Source organism: Manis pentadactyla, chromosome 1 (assembly GCF_030020395.1).
Source record: "Manis pentadactyla isolate mManPen7 chromosome 1, mManPen7.hap1, whole genome shotgun sequence".
Taxonomy (NCBI): Eukaryota; Metazoa; Chordata; class Mammalia; order Pholidota; family Manidae; genus Manis; species Manis pentadactyla.
The window spans coordinates 237017949-237036816 of NC_080019.1; the positions used below are offsets into that span (position 1 = coordinate 237017949).

General features: G+C 56.0%; 1 protein-coding gene across 3 annotated transcripts; it reads right to left on the reverse strand.

Moving 5' to 3' along the window:
• Window position 1: 1 nt before the first annotated feature.
• PTPN23 (protein tyrosine phosphatase non-receptor type 23) lies at window positions 2–16279 on the reverse strand. 3 transcript variants are annotated; one of them, XM_036878233.2, is made up of 25 exons: window positions 16064–16279; window positions 9806–9880; window positions 7983–8110; window positions 7693–7769; window positions 7081–7130; window positions 6838–6969; window positions 6493–6573; window positions 6292–6423; window positions 6170–6217; window positions 5767–5823; window positions 5590–5648; window positions 5416–5495; window positions 5183–5297; window positions 5023–5088; window positions 4585–4730; window positions 4117–4428; window positions 3882–4036; window positions 3647–3798; window positions 3390–3569; window positions 1644–3312; window positions 1387–1571; window positions 1184–1288; window positions 974–1112; window positions 785–898; window positions 2–697 (listed from the first exon to the last, which is right to left on the reverse strand). In XM_036878233.2, exons 1-25 carry the CDS (start codon window positions 16145–16147, stop codon window positions 239–241), a joined length of 4800 nt encoding a protein of 1599 aa, XP_036734128.2. In that variant the 5' UTR covers window positions 16148–16279; the 3' UTR covers window positions 2–238. The 3 variants fall into 3 exon arrangements, with proteins under 3 accessions (XP_036734128.2, XP_036734126.2, XP_036734125.2); XM_036878231.2 differs by having other exon boundaries at window positions 2–712; window positions 16064–16271; XM_036878230.2 differs by having other exon boundaries at window positions 2–898.
• Window positions 16280–18868: the final 2589 nt, after the last annotated feature.

Here is an 18868-nt window from a genome sequence, read left to right on the forward strand (position 1 = left end):
CTATGGAACAGGTTGGTTTATTACTTCACCAGTGAAGAGGTGGAAAACATGAGGCCCCACAAAGGAAAACCTGACACAAGGCCTACGGTGCATCCCCACCCCACCGGTGTGCAGGCTGGGCCAGGCAGGGCTAAAAAGGCAGCAGGAATGGGAGTAAAGGCCCGGCCCGTCTCTCCAGAGACCCTGCCAGGCCTGGGCGATGGTGGTGTAGTGTGAGGAACAGGCAGGCAGAGCCTGCTCAGGTCTTGTTCAGTGTCCAGAGAGGGTCCAGGAGGCTGAGAGGGTCATCAGCAGGCCTGGCAGCCCGCAGACCCTGCCCATTGTGGGCCTGCAGAAAGTTGTGCTTGCTCATACGCTGCTTCCCCCGCAAGGAGCTGTCCAGGGAAAAGGCCTCGGGAGTGAGGGAGGCCAGCAGCTCCAGAGAGGACGAAGGGGCGCCCAGGCTGGGGACCTCAGGTGCTGGTGGCTCCTCCTCAGGCTGTGGGGCCTCAGGCAGGGGTGGAGCAAGGGGGGGCGGGGAGGAGGGAGGCTGGGTGGCCTCTGGGAGGCTGGGCAGCAGGGCCACGGGCTCTGCTGGGCCAGGCAGGCTGCCAGCTGGGGACTCTAGTCCCCCAGGAGGGCGGATGCTGAGCTTGGCAATCGTGGCCTGAATGGAGCTGATGGGCACGTCCCCACCAAGGACCAGGTCCTGGGAGTCCTGAGGAAGGTGATGCTGAGAAGACAGAGCAGGTGACCGTGGGGGCCCATGAGTCGCATCCACCCAGCTGCCCTGGCCCCACCTCACCTTCTGGCCGAGGCCTGTGCCAGCAGAGGGTTTGCCCGGGGGGGGCACGCCATGGCGCTGCAAGACCTGCTCCACATGTTTCACCACTGCCTCCTGGCAGAACCGGAGGTGCAACTGCAGAGGGCACAAGGCCCAGTCAGAGGGCAGCCCTCACCCTGCGGCCCCCTGCCCATCTGCCCAGAGCCTCACCTTCTCCTGCAGCATGTGCTTCCTCTGCTGCCGCATGCGCCGCACCAGCCGTGGCAGCTCTGGGATCCCGCTTCCAGCCTCCACCTCCTGCACAGCCGCGTAGAGCAGTGCAAAGGCTCCTGTGCGGCCCACCCCGGAGCTGTGGCGGGAACAGGGCATGAGGTGAGGGCCCGCCAGGAGGAGCCCCCAGGCAGCTGCCAGGCACCTCACCTGCAGTGCACGATGATCGGCGTGTGCAGGGGCCGCTGGTGCAGGTAGTGCGTGTGCACCTCCCGGATGAAGCACAGCAGGCCGCTGGGGCTGTCGGGCAGGCCTCTGCAGGGGCAGGGTTGTCAAGGAGTGAGGCCTGACCGAGTCCCCCACCAGCCCCCACACCCACGCCTCCCCTCCCCTAGGAAGGGCAGCCGACATACAACTCGGGCCACGTGGGGAAGTGCAGGTGCACCACAGAGCGCTTGAGGCTCTGGTCACGGAACTGCAGGCTCAGCACACGCTCCACGTGGGTCTCAGTAGTGCGGACGCTGCTCAGGGCCAGGCTCAGGGCACCGTGCACCACAGGCTGGCCCCTCTCAGTTGGGTAGTAGCGTGCCACCTTTTGCTGAGGAGGAAACAGGGCACTTAGGGCTGGGTTTGCAGTGTCCCCTGGTCTCCCACCCAGCCTCTCCCTTACCTTCTCCACCTCGGCCTCAGACACCAGCATGACAATGACCGACACTTTCTGCTCGTGCACCATGAGCCAAAAATCAGCAGCTGTGCCAGGCAGAGGTGCCTGGGTGGCCACCAATGGGGGGCAGTACGGCGAGAGCCCCTCCACGAGGCTGGCGTTGATGTAGTCATCCTTGCCCGAGCGCAAGACCACACGGTTACTGTCATAGGGCATGGCATCCTGACGCCGGTTCTTCAGTGAGTAGCAGCGCGCGATGGCGATGGACCGGCCACGGGCATCGTGCTCCTGTGCGTCCTGCAGCTCCCGCCAGACTGCGTCCAGAGCCCCTGGGTCTCCCAGCTGGCCCCGAAAGGCCTCCAGCTCCTGCTGCAGCTGCTGCAGCCGCTCAGGGCGCTCATAGGGGTCCTGCTCGATGAGCCGCAGGGCCTGTGGGCGCCGTCCCTCAGCCGCATCCGCCTTAGTGGGCTGCAGCAGGGGCTGCCCCCCACCAGGAGGCTGCACACCACCATGCTGGCTCTCAGGGCTGGAGGACAGGAGGTCTGCCGCCGTGGCACCTCGGCGCAGACATGGGGGTGGCTCTGCTGCAGGGGGCCGAGGTGCCGGGCCAGGCCCCGGAGAGGGTGCAGGCGAAGGCACCAGGCGTGGACTGGGGGTGGACTGGCCAGTGGGAGGAGGGCCTCGGATGGAGAGAGGGGCTGCCTGGGGGCCCAGAGGCCTGGGGGCAGGTGCAGGACCATATGTCAGGGTGGGATGGGGAGGCTGACGGGGCCCAGGGCTGGGGAAAGGCAGAGCCCCTGAGTTGGGCGGCAGAGGGTCCTGAGAGGGGCCTGAGTAGAGCTGGGTGTGCAGTGTGGGTGGTGGCTGCCCCAGAACACCAGGCTGAGGGGCAAAGGAGTAGGGGGGCTGGGTAGGGGCCAGTCCTGGAGCCTGGGGTGGAAAGAGGTGTGGATGCTGGAGTGGAAGGGGCTGCTGTGGGGGCAGGGGGTTTGGGGGGCCAATCCCCGGGGCTGGAAAACCTGGGGGGATCCCAGGACAGAACTGCTGGGGGGGTGCTGGAACAGGCTGCTTGGTCCCTACAGGGTAGACATAGGGCTGTGGCCCTGGGAAGCAGGGCTGGGGAGGAGCAGGGCTGAGGTGTGGCCGTGGTGCTGGGAGGCTGGAGATGGGGGCCTGGACACTATCTACCGTGGTGGTTGCAGGCCGGACCCCCAGGACTAACTCGGGGCCTGAGAACTGGGATGGTGGCGCTGAGGGCAGACCTACAACCGGTGGAGGTGGCCCTGCCCCCTGATAGGCACCGCTCCCCGCCCTGTGCTGAGGGGAGGACCGAGGCGCAAGGCCCAGCTCTGGTGTGTAGGCAGGGGCTGAGTAGAGGGCATGGCCAGGGGCCATGGCCATGGGAGGGTGCCCTGGGGCCTGGGGGGCCCTGGACTGCAACATTGGGCTGGGGCCAGAGTAGGTACCAGGGTGTGGGCCTGACAGATAGTGGGGTGTAGGGGTGGGGAAGGCACTGGGAGGAAAGTGGACAGGAGCAGCAGTTGCCAGGAAGGGGTCGGGGGGCAAGCTGCGCAGCTCCTCGGGCAGGTCTGCCTCCACGGCCTCACCCTCCTCCCTGCGGGGCAGCAGCGGCTTTGGGGCTGTGGGCCGTGGGGGTGGCTTCTTCTTCAGCTCCCTGTAGGATAAGGTAAGGAAGAGGTGGAGCCAGTGCGCCCCTCCAGCCCAGCCTGGCAGGGGCCTAGCCACACCCACCTGTCCAGGAGCTGCTGGCGGGCAGCCTCACGAGCCTGGCAGGCGGTCTGTGCCCGTTCCAGGAGCGCGGCCACCTTGCTTTCTAGGTCTGCATAGAAGTCCTTGCCCTCCTGGGACTTCTTCATCAGATCCTCATAGGCTTCATATGAGGCCACCAGGGTCTGTAGCGTGGAGTTCCACCTAGCAGGCATGAGGAGGTGAGGGGGTGGCTCCAAGCTCCAGAGCGGCTCCGCACGAGCACAGGGCCAGAAACTGACTTGTGGTCCAGGTCGCTGAGTACCCGCCGCACGGCCGCATACTGCACGTTGGCCTCCGTCAGGGCCCGGAGGACATTGTCCTGGGCAGCCAGGTTCTGGTCCAGGTACACCCTCAGCTGGTCATACTTCTTCAGCTGGTCCTCGAACAGCCTCTGCAGCGAGTGTGGAGGGACACTCAGGGCCGAACCACTGCAGCGGGGAGCCCGAGTCCCTACCCGCATGCTGGCCTACGCACCTTCATCTCCGTGTGGTCCGTAGTCACCAGAGAGGCGGTGATATCATCCTTCTGGATGAGCTCACGCAGCTGCTGCTCCAGGGATACCCGCTGGTCCCTCATCTCCTGCACCTTGGCCAGGATGTGCTTCAGGTTCTGTAGCACAGCCTTGTCCTCTGGAAGCAGCGTGGGTTGTGAGGCCTGGCCAAGAAAGCCTGGCACCGCTTGTCCCGAGGGATGGGACGGTGAGGCTTACCTGGGCTGAGGGCTGGTGTGGGCAGGGCAGCCCGGACCTGGTCCAGCGGGCCACTGAGCAGGCGCAGGTTGCCAACGTGCAGGTTCATGGCACGGTGCAGCTCACTGTTGGTGAAGGAAGCCTTCTCATGGGCTTCCATGTACTTGGCCCATTCTCGCCTCACTTCTGCCAGCTCAGCCTTGGAGACAGCCAGCCCAGCCCCCGCTGGGCCCACCACCTCCTGCAACTTCTGGTCCAGCAGCTCGTCCTCCTCCAGCAGAGCCCTGATGTCCTTCAGGGAGGCCTCCACGTCCGTGAACACGCCTGACAGCACTGAGGGTGTTTGGGGACGGGGAGCAGCTCCTGAGGCAGGCAGACCGGGTGCCCACTTGGGCCTGCCGCCCAGCAGAACTGCCCACCACTCACAGAGCAACGCAGGCAACACGGAGCGGCCGAGAGTGAGGGCTTCCGCATTCCTGCCTCACTCACCTTGCATGGACTGGACGAGGTTCCGCACGGTGTCTGGCCGGACGCTGAGAGCAGCACACTTCTCCATGAGCTGGGGTGGGATGTGGCCGTACACATCCAGGTTGTCCACTGTATCGGGGTCCAGCTGCATAGAATCCATGAACTGGCTGTGGGGGGCCAACAAGGGCAAGTGGCTGCTGAATGGTGACCCAACCTCTCAACATGTAAAGGGAGTCCAGCAGGGCAAGACCCCCAGCACTGAAGCAAGGTCTGGCCCTGTGACTATGCCCAGGACGCTGCTGGAAGCAAAGGAGCAGCAGGGTCTTCTTCCCCCCAAGACATGAGCCTTTTGCTTTGCAGCTCTGGCACCCACAGCCTGGGCAGGAGGGCAGAGCTGGAAGACCTGGAGGAGAGGACAGCCCCCTGCCCCCACGTGCGGCACCCCTGCCCTGTACTCACTCCAGAACCTCGTTCTTGTCCTCAATCTTGGCCATCACCTCCCGAAGCAGCTTGGCCTTCTCCTCACTGCACAGAAGGGACACAGTGGTTGTGGGAAGCCTGTGTCCCAAGACCCACGAAGCCCACCTGACCTGGACTGGAGCTGGCCCCTACCACCCACCTGTACAGCGACGAGGCTTCATGCGCAGCCATGGGTACCAGTTTGGCGAAGATGTCAGGGCCCGTAACAGCTGGGTCCGTGGGGTTTACTGGTAAGGGCTTCACCAAGGGGGCGCCTGGGAGGGGAAGAGTTGGGGAAACCCATGCCCCCACAAACCTCAAGTATGCCTCTGTCCATGGCCCCACCTTCATCCCCTATCGCAACACTTGCTGCCCTTCCCCTCTGCTTCAGACCTTTTACAGGCTGGAGGGTGTCCAGAGCTGGGATGGCCTCATGGTAGATGAAATCGTTGTCCTTCTTGGCAGAATTGTACCTGGGGGTCGGGATGGGGCAATGGGGACTTGGGTGGTCAGTGGGGATCCAGGACCTAGCCTCCTATGTGGGCCACCCCAGCCCCACAGACTCACTTTCCCCCAATGACATCCATAGTGAAGCGCAGTGCATCTTGCACGGTGTCAGGCTGGCCCTGTGGGGTAGGGACAGGGTTGGGGAGCTTTGCCCTGACCCAGGCCAGGGCCAGGTCACCCCTGGGCCCTACCAGGCTCGCTCCCTGTATTCACAGCCAGGCTCTTCCTCAGCTTTACCTTGGCCAACTTGATGGCTTCATTGAGCTGGTCCAGGGCGCTCTGGAAGTATGTGACCTGTGGGGCAAAGCCTGGTCCGTCCTTCCCTGCGAGGACCCTACTCTCCTACCTCCCACCTGGTGCAGCCTGGCCATCAGGCAACCATGAGAAGTCAACAAGCTGAGGCGGTACCTGGCACCCAGCCCCCAGCCCCAAGGTTAGCACCGAGCCCTGCTCCAAGCACGGCTTCCACCGCCTCACCCCCTAGTGCTGAGGGCGGCGCAGGTGGGACAGCACAGAAGAGCACAGGGTTGCAGCTGGGGGGCAGGAACATGAGGTCAGAGATGGGGCAAAGCCGCCCTCCTGTGTGGTGACGGGGGCCCCACCAACAAGGCCGGAGCCATTCCCTGCCCAGCTCACTCACCCGCTCTCCAAATTTCTGCTGCTCCTCGGCCTGCTTCCCCATGTGCAGCTGCCAAGAAAGAAGAGACATCACTGATCTGAGCGGGGGCCGTGCAGCCCAGCCCGTGGCCACGGCACCCTCACATGAGCCACGGCTGCGAAGTAGTAGATTTTCATCTGCACAAGCTTCTTCCAGTCCTTCTGGATCCGGCCCAGCAGCGAGGCGGTGTCGGGGTTCTCCAGGGCGCGGCACGCCTCCTTGTAGTAGTCCACCACCTGGGAGCCAGGATGGGCTGTCAGCGTGGGGTCAGGGGTGCAGAGGCCTGCTGTCCCCCCCGTCCTCACCTGTGCGCTGATGCGGGCCACCAGGAAGCTCTTCCTGTTGTCCAGCATGGACTTCTCCAGAAGGCACTCCTGAGCCTGGCCCTGGGACAGCAAAGCAGGTGCACTCGCCCGAGGCCGGCCCTTGTGGTGGGCCGACCCCGAGGACCCCCCGCTGCCGGACCTCCGCCAGTGCCCCCACTCCGGCAGGCACAGCCCTGCTCCTGACTTCCGCGGAGCACCAAAGACCAAAGCCAAGGCCGTGCTTATCCGTCACTGCCAGCTGCTCGGACCAGGTCCAGGATCCAGCCCGACCAGCACCCCGCCCCCGGGAGTGGAGTCACCCTGCCCAGAGGGGCACCGCCTCACCAGCATGAGGTTGACATTGAGCGTGAGGATTTGGCGGCTCATGTCAACGCTGTAGGCGTGAGGGAAGTGCTCGCGCAGGTAGGCGAAGGCGCCCGCTGCACACTGGAAGTGGGTACAGGAGACCTTCATGCCCTGGGAGGGAAGAGGGCAAGGATGGCCGGAGGCAGAGCCGTACAGATGCTGGTGTCCTCCCATGGGGCTGTGCACACTCGGTGCCTCCCCCGCCGTGCCGCAACTCCTCACCTCCTCGGACACCCGCTTATCCACGGCCCCCAGCATAGAGTGCAGTGCCCCTGAGGAGGCAGAGGGCTCAGTGTCAGGACTCGCCAGGCACTGCTCCCAGGCCGCCCACACCATGGTCAAGGGCAAGGCCATGGGGAGGGGGTTGGGCAGTGTCACTGTGATCAGGAAATCGGGGATATGGGAACTGGGGAAGTTGGTGCAAGGACACCAAAGCTGGAACAAATGGGGAAACTCAGAAGTGCAGCCAACCCTGAGTCTCCTGCTCTGCACCAGGCCGGGTGGAGGAGGGAGGGCCTTCTGTCCACAGCCAGGCCTAAGTTGGCCATGAAGCCTCGGGGGCTCCTACACAGCAGTTCTTGGGCTCTTCTGGCTCCCGCCTGGAGCTGGGCTGAGCAGCCCGAGCTACAGAGGGAGTCAGGGGCTGTCTGTCAAAATAGGAGAGTCCGTCTCTCCCCACAGCCCAGAAAAGAGGCATCTGTCAGAGCAGTGAGGAAGGTAGTGGAGGGGGCAGAATCCAGGTCTTCCTCAACCTGCTGCCTTTGTGACTGGGAGCTGAGACCTGGGTTGGCAAGCCTGGTGGATGGGACCATGGAGAATGCCCACGCAGCTCACCGAGGTTGTAGAGAATGCAGGCCTGCTCATACTTGATGTCCTCATGGGCCACAGACTTGCCTGAGAAGATCTCAGTCCTGTAGAAATGCCACCCAGTCATATTTAGGGAAGAGCTGGCCAGGGCCCAGCCACCCAGTACTGGGCTGGAGGGAAGGAGGCCTGGGTACACCACACCACACCCAGCTGCTCCCCGTCCTTTGCAGCAAGTAGAAAGCGGAGGGAAGTGGCATCCCTGCCACCCAGACCCCCCAGGGCTGTCCCAGGCCCCGAGCCCAGCCCTGCCAGCTCACCAGGTGACAGGAACAGCAGCCTCCTGGCCTGAGCCCATGGGGACCCGACTCTGCAGATAGTGAAGCTGGCCCAGGTACTTCCGGAGGACACTGCAGCCCTCAAAGTCCCGTGGGACACGGACCGCATTCTGGGGGGTGGGGAACGGGAGAGGCAGGATTGTAGGAGATGCCCACAAATGCACAGGAGATACGCATCAGTGCTGGAAGGCTGCACACTCCAGGGATCCATAGCACCCACAGCTGCACCTGTCATCATTCACCAACCATTCCACCAGCCAGGTCTGGCAGACAATCAGCCCCTCCTTTCAGAAGGGACTTTTACAACAACCATTAGAAAATTCTACATGTAAAAAAATACAGAAAGAGATATCCAGAAAAGTGAATGCTTAGAAGAGCACACAAGGATACTGTCACAGTGATCTTCACAGGGTCAAATACTGGACATCACCAAGAGTTCCATTACAGGAGACTGTTTAAGCAGAGAATATGCTTACAGCCACAAAACTGAAGAGAAGGATATCTGTTTATTAAATCTTAACCTTATCAGGCAAAAAGAAATGTGTAACAGATGAGAGGTATGATTTCACTTATGGAAAATCATACAGATGGTGACATCCAACTAGACATACAGGTCAAGAAAAAATCAGAAGCCACGTAAAAATTGAAAAAGAAAAGTTATTATCAAGTATTATTAAAATAGATAATAGATTCAATACTTAAAATATCATGGGCCTGTCAGAGGAGATGGTGGAATAGAGCAGGAAATTCTAAATAGACCTAAATTATACATAAGAATTCAGCATAAGCAGTAGAAGTGAAGTGCAGGCCTCCCTCACAAATCATATACCTAAATCTTGATTTAGGTAAAGACTGGAACCATACAAGTCCTGGAGGAAGAACAACAGTGGCTGTTTACAGCTGATTTGGGTGACAGCGTTTTTCTAAGTGCGTCATCAAAGGCAGACAGGTAAAGGGACAGGAGATGGACCTGGTTATACATACATGTTTGTATGTAAAATATGAAGAGTCTGCATTAAAAAAACTCTATAAAGGAAAATAAACTGAGAAGAATATTTGCATCATATAAAACAAAGGGGCAACATCATTAATGTGAGACCAAGTCTTATAAATTAGTTAAGAAAAAAGGTTTAACACCCCAGTAAAAAAAAATGGACAAGGGCACTGACAGACAATTCCTAAAAGACTTACAACAAAACACATCCGCAACTGTGAAAACTTATCATTAACCAAGAAACTGAAAATGAAATCCTTTTTCACCTATTAGACTGCCAGAATTGAAAAATAACTGCAGGAGCACGCGCACACCTGCTGGGGTTTGTAGCTTGAAACAAGTACGTCTGGTTATCCATTAACTCCTACAGAAACAATCCTATAAATGCCTGAGTATGCAGACATGGTCAGATTTACAACGGCAAAAAACTGAGCCAATTTCTTCAAGAGAAGGCACTGCAACAATCACCGCAGGCCATTAAACATGCTACTGGTCACTGATAGGGAAACGTACCCATGAGATGTTTAGGGAAAGGACAGGCTATGTACACCGCACATTGGTAGACGATCCTACTGTGCTATAGTATATACAAGTAACACTTTAAAATATATACATAGAAATTGTGAAAAACATTTTTAAATTGGTTTTTCCTTTTTGGGTTTTAATTTTCAAATTGTCCAATCATTAATTTTGCTGCTTTTGCAGAGGAAAAAAATACTGAATTAAAATACGTCACAGTCCCAGTTGGTTTCTTTCCCTCTCTATCAAAGCAATCCTGTTCACACCTACATAAAATATACCACCCTCCTACCTGTCTAAGCAACTCCAGCTTCTTCATTTCCTCATTGTAGGCTTCGGGGTTCTCTCCGTAATTCTTCAGGACAAACTACAGAGAGAGGGAAGAACGTAAACCCAGGATAGAGAAGGCGCTCCTACTCCCACTCCTGCTCTCCAACCCCTTGGCAGTCATGGGGCTCGGGACCAAGTCCAGACCACAACCACCAGCTTATCTCCTGAACTACCTCAATGACGGGGCAATACCAAGGTGCCGGCCATGGGAGCCTCCTCTTTTGAGCAAAGTGGAAAATAAGGCTGGGTGACCCTCCATGTCCAGTCCTCATCACGCTGCAGCCCTTTCTACCATGTTGGGGGCTCTGCCGACACAGGAAGCGGAGGAACTTAGCTAGCTGCAATGGGATCTTACTGAGCATCCCAAAATAGGCCAAAAATTCAATTCTCCCTCAAGGGCTGGCCCCTGCTGTGCTCTGGGGTCATGACGATAATCCTGACCCAACAGCAGATGCAGGCAAGAAGCACCAACCAGAGTGGGAGCACAAAGCCGCCTTCTTGGCTAGGAAAGGGCACCGCAGAAGTAAGCGACCTTCAGTGTCCCCGTCTGTGAGGAAAGGTCTGTGAGTGTGACGGGAAGGACCCAGGTGGGAGAAGGGGAAAAGGGGAGGCCGCCACTCCCATGGGGACGGCATGCCTGCCCACAATGGCGCTCACCACCTGGAGATCCGACTGCCTTGGACAGCGAGCACGCTCACAGCCTGAAGCGCAGCCTCGACCAAAGGCTCCCCGTTCGCTTGAGACCACCAGACAAAGGCAGCTGGAACTGCCCCTGTGGTAGTGCCTGCCGCCTGGTGTCTGTGTTCTCAATCCGAGGGGTCCAGACCCGCCCACTCAGCAAGGGCGCTGATGCCGCCTCACAAGGTTCCTTTAGGCCCCAGCTGAGGCTTGTGGGGCAGAGAAGTGGTGGCCTCTCTGTCCACTAGTGCACTCACCCCATGTCTGTGGCCCACCCACCTTTCCTGGGATTCCTTCCCAGGACCCGTGACATGTGGGATTAGCAGCATGGGGACCTAGCAGGCTGTGTGGCAGCTCCTACCTGCTCCAGGAGGGACAGGGAGGGGAGGGGCTGGTAGAAGGCAGCCGACTGCTGAGTCCATCTCAGCGCCATCCAGCCACATTCCCAGACCTCCCACACTGACCCCTCTTCGGCTGGTCTTACCTCCTGAGAGTCCTGAGTGTCTGCGAGCTCTCCTCTTGTCCCCCTGCCACCCCTGGCCTGGAGACCCACTCCCTCAAACCGCTTCCTCACCTAGTGGCCAGAATTATCTTTCTAACACAACTCTGATGTCACTCCTCAATTTAAATCCTTCTGAAACACACATAGCCCTGGAGAAAAATTAAACGAAAATGTGCTTTTCTCTGGGTAGTGAGATTATGGGGAAGAGCTGTAATCTAAAGAGAAAAACTGTCATCTACAAATAGTGTACAACAGCGGTTCCCCCAAGCATCCAGGACCAAGTCTAATCTCCTCGGCAGGGTTCATGGCCCCTCACAACCTGCTCCCAACAGCCTTCAAGGACTGTCCCCCGACCCCTTCCAGAGACAACCAGCCAATGGTACTTTGGAATTACTGCTCTCAGATCTCAGTGCCTCTGCCTTCTATAGTAAGACTCAGCTGAGATGTCACTTCCTTAAACATCAGATGCTGCTCTTCCCACATTCTGAACGTGCTTCCTCAGACTGCGCCTCCCAGCAGGGTCATGGCCAGTGACAACCCCACCCCAGACTGAGTGCATCAGGAACAGTAGGGGCCTGGAGCTATGCTGGATACTCGGCAGATGGGTGCCTTTACAGTAAGTGCAGAGGGTGGGCATACAAACTCTACAAGACTGAAAGACACGCAGCAAAAATCAGAAGATAAGACATTTTATCCAAAAATTAATGCAGTGTCTGAAAAATCGATGACATTAAAGGGTAGGGGTGTGTGGGGGAGAGTATTATAGATTGGAAGAGATTAAAGAAACAGAACTAAATACAATATGTAAACCCTGAATGGATCTGAGTTTGGGCAGGGAAAGTCGTAAAAGACATTTTGGGGACAACAGGTAACATTTTCCTGACTTCTGACGCAGGGATATTCCTGTTGTGTCACTTAGTCTTGTACCGGCAGGCTCTCATTCTTCTTACGTGTGGGTCTCCCCGCTCCGAGGTGGTAGGGGTGTTAGCTTTTGCTCTTTAGTCGGTATAGCATCTTGGGGCGGCGTGGTGCTAATTAAAGCAATAACCAAGGAGAGAAGGCAGTAAAAGGCATCGTGTGTTAGTGTCGCCTTTGTCTACCATACACATTATATTTTTTCTTCTCCACTTGCAGGGCTGACTCGTTGTTGGGCATTCCTTGGGCTGTTCCACAGGAAAAGTAAGTCCCCGTATAGATAGTTAATTAGTACAATATATGCTCTGCTATTGAATTTCAAGGAAGATTAATTTTAATCATACAAAGGAGTCTTATCACCAAGGGAAATCTCTAGCCCCTTTGTGTCAGCAAACGTATCACTAAGTTCCAGGCCACGAGCACTCGCAGGTGGGAAGAGACCTAGTCTAACCGTAACCCCTGCACTAGAGGCATCTCTCCCATGTCTTCCCACGGCCTGTCCGAACAACCCCAGGGAGGATGACTCAACTTCCACCTCCTGGAGGGTACTAGGACTGAACTAGGTCAGTCAACCAACACTTATTCAGCACTTACACTCAAGTATTTACTACTGACCGAGTAAAGGAAAGAATCTGGTGTAAAATGGATATAGGAGTTTGGTGCAGGAGATTAAAGTCAGGCAAGAAAGAATTGGACAGTCCAGGTCATCCATGCCTGGAGCTTCTGCTGTAAAACACAGGTAGGCAGATGGGCTCTGGCAGGTCAGCTTGGTGACTCCTAATCTGTGATAGTAGATAAGGCAGGTCACCACCACAGGTAAACTGGCAGGGCCCTTCTCAGCCTCCGGTCATCTCACTTCCCTTTCTGTATGGGTGATACGGTTTTCAAGAGTCAGACGCCCCATGGGAAATCTGGAAAGGGGAAAAACTGCTGAATGACGGGAGCAGAAAGACCTGGCTGATTCTGGAAGAGGGTAGTACAACCGACAGGGGCAGCTAGAGGGGCTCTGAGGAGGCACAGGTCAACCTAGGTGATGCACAGGAGGAAAGCAGTCCCAGGACCCAAACAAGGACAGTGACCACACGTGGAAGGAAAAAGAGGATGAATGTTCCCCTAGGAGAACCCTGGGGCGGGGAGGGTGGAGGGGCAGGCAGAAGCACAGTGGTGGCAGGCCTTGAACATCAGGCAGGTTTTCTTGAGGAACCTGGTGGGAAAGTGGAGATTCAGAGAGGTCACCCAGCACAACTGGGAAGAGGGGAGGGGTCAGGAAGCCACTTTGTTGGCAGGGTGGCTACCACACACTGCATCTGCCCTAAGGGAGAGTCACCATCACTAGAAGGCAAGCTCCACGACGGCAAAGGCTTTTGTCATCACATGTGGCCCTTAAATTCAGGGCCGGCACATAATAATCACTCACTATTCGATGAGCGAATCAGGCATGGAGCCAACACATCAGTCCAGGTGAGCTTGACTTGAACTCAAATGTGTAGGTTAAGGGCAGGTGTTTGGGGCCAGAAGAGGAACAAACTGGAAACACTAATGCTTGGGGCCAGCTCACTCATGGATCAGGAGCACAGGAGTCATCCAGCAGCACTTTTCAGTGAGTTAGCGCCGTGCGTTCCAGAGCACAGGCTTGGAGGTACAGGACCAACAGCATTTTCCCACTCGAAAAATATGTGGATCCAAGTATTCCCACCTAAATCTTGGCACAGCAGTTAAAAGCCTGCTTGCTGTTCTCCTGGCTCTTATTTCACATTATCCCATAATCAAAGGCATGTCCAACAGGAGTAAAAACCAATACTACCATTAAGAAGGGTTTTTGTTTTCCCCAGAAGCCTAGCTCTCACAAAGAAAGAAATCCTTTATCTGGAAAACTCCTATTCATCCTTTGGTACCTATCTCCTTGGCAAGCTTTCCCTAATGGCCTGTCCTTAGGCTGGTAGTTCTGTACACTGTGCATATGTTCTACTCTCCCATTGATGTCGCCTTCTATTTCCTCTAGTAGGCTGTGAATTCCATTAAAAAAAAAAAAAAGAACTGTCTCTTATTTGCCGATACTACCAGGGCTTAGCATATAGGCTTGACAGGTTGACCTCAAAAGAAACAATTCTTACCCTATAACCCTAAATCACACTGTACTCCTTAGCTCCAATCATTGGTGAAGCTTCCTGCAGCTCAGAGCAAGGGAAGAAAAGAACAAGGGTACCAGTGGCAGAGGGCAGGGTGGGGGCTCTAGGGTTGGGGAGAGGAGTCCAGGTCAGGAAGTGTTCTCAGGCTGCAGTGGCTTCTGTTCCAGGGTGCTCTGAGGGAGTCAGCGATTCTGGAGCCCAGCCTGCTTACAGGGTGCTACTGCTTTTTCAGTGGGTTGATGCAAACACATACCACAATTTTAACCCATCAAACAATCGATGATGGTATCTTTCCCAATCTTAAAGAGGGAACAAAAGAAGAACTGATGCATGGGAAAGTGCTTTTTCCAGATATGATACCACCTCAAGCTAAACAGCCAATGAGCAGCTCTTCTCCCAGAGCTCTGGGGCTCCCAGGGAAGACACTGCTTAGGGATAGGTGTGAGTTAAAAAAGCACTGAAGGCTCAGTTCAAACAAAAATATATCCTAGGAGTTTCTGGGCTAAGATTTTATCCCCTGGATTTCCACCCATTTGTGGTCATCATCTCTGAATTCCCATTCAGTGGTCATTCAGACATCTGCAAAACATTATCCTAAGTGCCAACTATGCAGCAGAACTCTGCTAGGTTTTGCAGGGCACAGAGATGCTTCTTAAGTCATTTTCATTTGAAAAGGGGGGTTAAAACACAGCAGACATAACCTTCACTAGGAAAGGGATGAAAAAAGTGAGGAATTAGGAGAAGGGGAAAGATTAATCCAGATGAAAGGATTAAACCCTGATTTAAAGTAGATCTGGAACACGGACAGAACAGAGATTAAAAAAGGGCCTCACCCCACCCCACTGGGTGAAGACAAGACCTCTTCTAGGTGGGAGGAATTCCACTACAAAAGGCAAAGAAGAGCAAACATACAGAGACTGTTAAGGGAGCGGCAAGCGGCTGACTGCAAACAGAATCTGGAATACTTGATATCACAAGCACACAGATCAAGCACATAGTAGACCCTCAAACAAGGCTTAAAGAACCTGGGGTAGGTCAGGGAGAACTCTGAATGAGTTAGGGCTGAACTAGAAAACAAAGGAGTTTTGTTATGTTTTAGAAAAATCTAATTGTACTTTTATAAAAAAGAGCAGATGGAGAAGAAACCAAAGTCTGGGTCAGAGGTCACAAAATTCTGGAATTTTAGATCAGTCAACACAATTTCCTGGTTTTACAAAGGAGGAAGAAGAGGCCAAAAGAGTTCAATGATAAGCTCAAAGAAATACAAATTGTTAGTGTCCAAACCAAGGCAGTGTAAAGAGAGAGTGATAGCTTATTGTGGGACTACTTCCAAACCCATTTTCTTTGCCTTATTTCTTTTCTCAAGCACCCAGCTAAGTGGTGCACCGTGCAGATGATCTGGGACTTAACCTGGAACAGCGTCCTGGTGGTTCCTTTTCACTTCTGCTCTGACCGGGTCCTACCAGATCGCCCCTCCCAAGGCAGCAGATGTCTGTGGACACCTGATTGCCCAGTCAACACACCTGACCGCTTTTTCTAAAAGCCGAACTGATCTCGCCACAGGAGACCTTTGCCCACGTCAAAGCCAAACCTGCCAGTCTCCTCCGCCCAAATGAAGGCCCAACAGTGACTGCCAAGGGGTCTCCGGGCATTAAGGAAAAGGAATAACCCTCCCGGAAACGTCATGGAACCGCACTGTTTGGCCCAGTGAGGCTCCCAGAGAGGGTGGTTCTGAGACCAGACAGAACTGCACCCCGCGTCAGAAAGGCCCCAAGTCCACGGATCGGGAATGGCTGCGGGTCCCCGAGGACGAACCCGGGCGGCCCACCGAGCCCTGCGGGGCGGCCCCGGGTCGGGGGGCAGAGCCGGGGCTCCGAGGACACCCGCGGGCGGCCCGGCAGAGGTCAGGACGAGGCCCCGGCGGGGCTGCGGGGCCAGGCCGAGAACAGCCAGCGGGCGCCTCCCGGCCTCGCCCACCTGCGCGGGGCGCACTCACCTTCTTGACGGCCGGCTGGAAGTGGAAGTCACCGGCCTCCTTCAGGTCCAGCCAGATCATGGGCATGCGGGGCACGGCCTCCATGGCGCCGCCGCCCCGCGCCGCTAGGGCTGGGCTCCCCGCGCGCCCGCCCAGCCCCTCCGCGCCGGAAGTCCCGCGTCACGCGGGGACGGAAGCGCCCGCGCGGCCTGCTGGGAAGCGCGTACCCAGCACCGCCGGGTACCCGCGCCCCGCTGCCGGGTTCACATGCGTGCTCTCCTCCGCCGAGTGACGCTCCGGTCTGGGCGGTGGCGAAGGGGCTCCGGGAGGAACGCCCGTCGTCTGCCGCGGCGCCGCGCGCTCCTCCTCGGGGGCTGGGCGTGGGGGGCGCGCCCCGAGGATTAGTTCCCATGGTTGGCGAGGGCCCTGGGGCCCCCGTGGAGGCCCCGCGGCGGGCGGGCTTTCCGGGGATGCGACCGGTCTGTGCGAGCTTGGAACGAGGAGCAACTGGGTGGAGGCCGGCGGTGCTTAGGGGCGGGCGCCGCGGGGCGGGGACGTGCAGGCACGAGCGTGCCACCTGCTCTCGGAGTGAGATGAGAAGGGTTCGGAGAGCGTGAGAGCAGAGCTGGAACAGGGACGCCGAGGAGGACCCTTCTGTAGTCTTCCCAGAGAGGGGTGATGTTGGGGGGAGACAGAGGGAAGTGAAAAGCGGGCAGAGTTACGAAAAGAGTGGCCAAAGTGGGGTGCGTGGATGAGGGCAATGAGAATGACAGACAATTTCCGAGTTTCCAGCTGGGTGGCTGCAGGGCTGTCTACTAACAAGGGGGGCTGGGAAGAGTACAGATTCACATCTGTGTTAGATGCCTCTGAGTCAGTATGTTACGGGTTGAGTTCTCCTCAGTTCTTTTCTCGCTGCAACAAAGAATTGAAAGGCAGAGACAATAGCGAAGCAGAGTGAAAATTTTATTTGAATACGTTCCAAGGGAGGAGCTGGCCAGAGCCAAGGTATACAAAGGCCCTAAACGTAGGGGAGGCACTTCTTTGATAGACAGGGTGAAGCTATTTGATTGACAGTTCTGGTTATACAGCCATTCCTCCTTGTGCTCATGTCTTTTCCCAAAATGCCGATAGTGGGAGAGGAAAATGGCAATTTTTTAAAGATGAGGTTATGATGAGGCTGGGGTGATCCTTGGATTGAAATATCCTTGGATAGGATTGAAATTCAGTCATAGAGAAAATGAAGGACTTATAATTGTAAATTATCTTCACTTTAACCAGTAGCTTAATGTACATATCATTTTATTAAAAAGGTTATTCATTGAAAATCACGAGGTATTTATTGTATAGATGCCTTTAAATGGGTTTTAAATATGTTTTGTTTTTTCTTATTCTAGAAATGTTCATTAGTTTATCTTAATTTGAATTACTGCTTATTCTAACATGTTGCCTGTAACATTACCCTTCCAAGTTGAATTATTCTTTTCACGGGGCATGAAGAAAAATTCAGAAGGCAATTGAACGAAAACAGGTCAGGTCGGGTTTCTAAATGTTTGTTACTTGTGGTAATTTAGACTTAACTATTTTTTTTCCCTCAGGTGTTTTATTGTGTATTAAAGCAACTACTGATGGTTAACTTAATTTACACGGTTACTTGCTGAGTGTATTGTTAGCAATGCGACTAGTGAGTGTTCTTAAACTGTTCAACGGCTTACTTAAAGGGTTGCAATGATGTGAGACGAAGATGGACCTGCCATAAAAGGCATGGAATTGGGTTCTGATAATGACTGAGCTTCTGTACTTTTCTACTTTGTTGTATATAATAATTGCTGGAATGTTAAGATAACTTGTGCTTTTTAAAATACTTAACTGTTTGTTTGTACAGGAAATGTTTTCCTAAAGCATGGTTCAGAACTGTGAATTATTACTAGAGATTGTGTTGGAAGTTGCTAATATCTGCTATATGGAAACCTAGGATTACCTTTCAAAATAAATATTGGTATTGTTGTAATTTGAAATCAGGCATTAAAGTACTGTGAAAACACCAGTAGTTGACAAAATAATGAAAGGCAACTCTGTCCTTTCTGTGCTCACACTCTTCATGTGAAGGCAGGCTTGGGTGTTGAGGGTACCGTCTCCACAGATCATAGCCTTTCACCGCTGCCTCTCAGCACAGGCCTGTCATTCGTTCGGGGTCAGTGAGTTCTCCAACTGCGTTTTGTATATGGAAGATGCTTCTGATGATTCTTTCTGCAAAGTTGCAATCTTCCGGCTGGGGAGCCGCAACCCGGGGACGGGCGGCGCGGGAGCGGCCGGGATGTGAGCCCTCCCCGCAAGCCAAGCCCGGTGTCCGCGTCACCGCGGAGTTTGAAGCATCCGTGAAAACGCAGGACACGAGTTCACGCAGCCGGCCGGGCCTGGGCGGAGCGAGGATGCTCGGAGCGCCGCGCCGGGGGCGGGGCGAACCTCGCGCCCTGAGAGGCCCGCCGATCCCCGGGGGGCGGAGTCCGCGTTCCCACGGCCGGCCGCGCAGCCGCGCAGGGAGGTGCCGCCGCGTGGCGGGCAGCTGTGGGAACGGCCGCGGGAGGCACGCGCTCCCCCGGCGCTCACTGCGAGCCAGCCGCCCTCCAGCCAAGTCGGTGGCAGAACCCCTCCGTGGTCCTGGGGCGTGCCAGACACACCCCCGGGGCCCGCGAGCCCCGCCACGACGCTGGCCTCCCCTGGTGCCGGGACCCGGCTGCCAGCGCCTCGGCCCCCCCCAGGAGCCGGGCGCCCTCCCCACTGGCAGGGCTCTTAATCTACGATACTACTACTAAGCTTTTTCTTACA

What these genes read in the sequence shown, in the direction of transcription:
- PTPN23 (XM_036878230.2), bottom strand. Translation starts at nt 16,147, where the DNA reads ATGGAGGCCGTGCCCCGCATGCCCATGATCTGGCTGGACCTGAAGGAG. An exon ending in AAGCCATCAAGTTGGCCAAG is followed by an intron (nt 5,649 to 5,766) that starts GTAAAGCTGAGG and finishes CCTACCCCACAG; the next exon opens with GGCCAGCCTGACACCGTGCA. An exon ending in CACACCAGCCCTCAGCCCAG is followed by an intron (nt 4,037 to 4,116) that starts GTAAGCCTCACC and finishes CGCTGCTTCCAG; the next exon opens with AGGACAAGGCTGTGCTACAG.